The 1,100-nt window shown below is 69.4% G+C and overlaps 1 protein-coding gene across 1 annotated transcript in view; it reads right to left on the reverse strand.

Annotated features, from left to right (window-relative positions):
• Positions 1–1,100, reverse strand: part of SEC24A (secretory protein 24A) — a gene marked incomplete at both ends in the record, with an annotated part of 7,419 nt that overhangs the window by 5,737 nt on the left and 582 nt on the right. The window contains 3 exons of the mRNA XM_005782386.1: positions 11–264; positions 521–599; positions 728–958. Coding sequence (XP_005782443.1) covers positions 11–264; positions 521–599; positions 728–958 — 564 coding nt within the window. The remainder of the gene's footprint in view (positions 1–10; positions 265–520; positions 600–727; positions 959–1,100) is intronic.

Consider the following 1,100-nt stretch of genomic DNA (forward strand, 5'->3'; position numbering starts at 1 on the left):
CTGCCAGCACCCTTGGACCGGCGCAGCCGCTCGAGCTCTTGGATGAGGAGCTGCTGTCGCCTCGCCAGCTGCAGGATCGCCTCGCGCTGCTGCATGAAGGCGCGCGCCTCGAGCGCCGTGGCCAACAGTTGGGATGGCTCTCCGACCACCGAGGCGAGGCTCTGCCGGGGACGTGCGGAGGGCGGCGAGATGTGCTGCTTTCGGATGGAGGCCCCCACGCGGGCCGTCAGGTCACGGCGCGGTGGATCCTCAAACGAAGAGGCCCTCCGCAGCCGAGGGGGGGGCAGGAAGACTAGAGTGGGTCAGACGCCGTGCTCGTCGAGGTCACAGATGTAGTCCGACGGACAGTCGTTAGCGAGAGAGCAGACATTGCAGCGCCAGCGGCGGCCGCCGTCGATGAAGGTCACAAACGGGTTGACGTACGTCCGGCAGCGGCGGCAGCGGACGACGCCGACGGCGCCTGCTTCTCGCGCGTGGTCTCGGGTGATCTCGGGCGATCTCGGGTGTGACCTCGTGACACCTCGGGGCGGCGGCGGCGCCGAAGTTGACGACGGCGACCGGCGCCGCGTCGTCGCGCGCCATCGGCTTGATGATCGCCCCTGGAGCAGCGGAGGGGAGAGGCGGGTGAGGGGGGGGGGAGTGCGAGGACAGCGGCGTGCTCTAGCCGGTGTGGGCGGTCTCACGACGCCCGCGTGATACCGCACCACCCACGGGACTGAACCCACACCGGGTTCGGTACTCTGGAGGTATGGGACTAGTCTTCCCGCGCCGAGCGGCAGCGCGGCCTTGCCCTTCGTGGCTGGCGAGTTCGGCAACGCGTTGGTTGTCATCCGCATGTACTTTGGGGGGCACTGCCCCCGCTGGCGGCCCGAGTCGCCGCGCGTGTCAAGCCTCATCGGCTCGGCCAGCTCCTCGGGCGTGGGGCGCTGCAGCTCGGCGGGCGAGATGACGGAGCCGCCTGGGGAGGAGTGGGGAGATGTGCGGAGATGGTGGGAGAGGTTGGGAGGAGTGCGGAGATGTGCGGAGATGGTGGGAGAGGTGGGGAGGAGTGGGGAGAGGTGCGGAGATGGTGGGAGAGGTGGGGAGAGGTGGGAAGAGAT

Source organism: Emiliania huxleyi (assembly GCF_000372725.1).
Source record: "Emiliania huxleyi CCMP1516 chromosome Unknown EMIHUscaffold_19, whole genome shotgun sequence".
Taxonomy (NCBI): domain Eukaryota; phylum Haptophyta; order Isochrysidales; family Noelaerhabdaceae; genus Emiliania; species Emiliania huxleyi.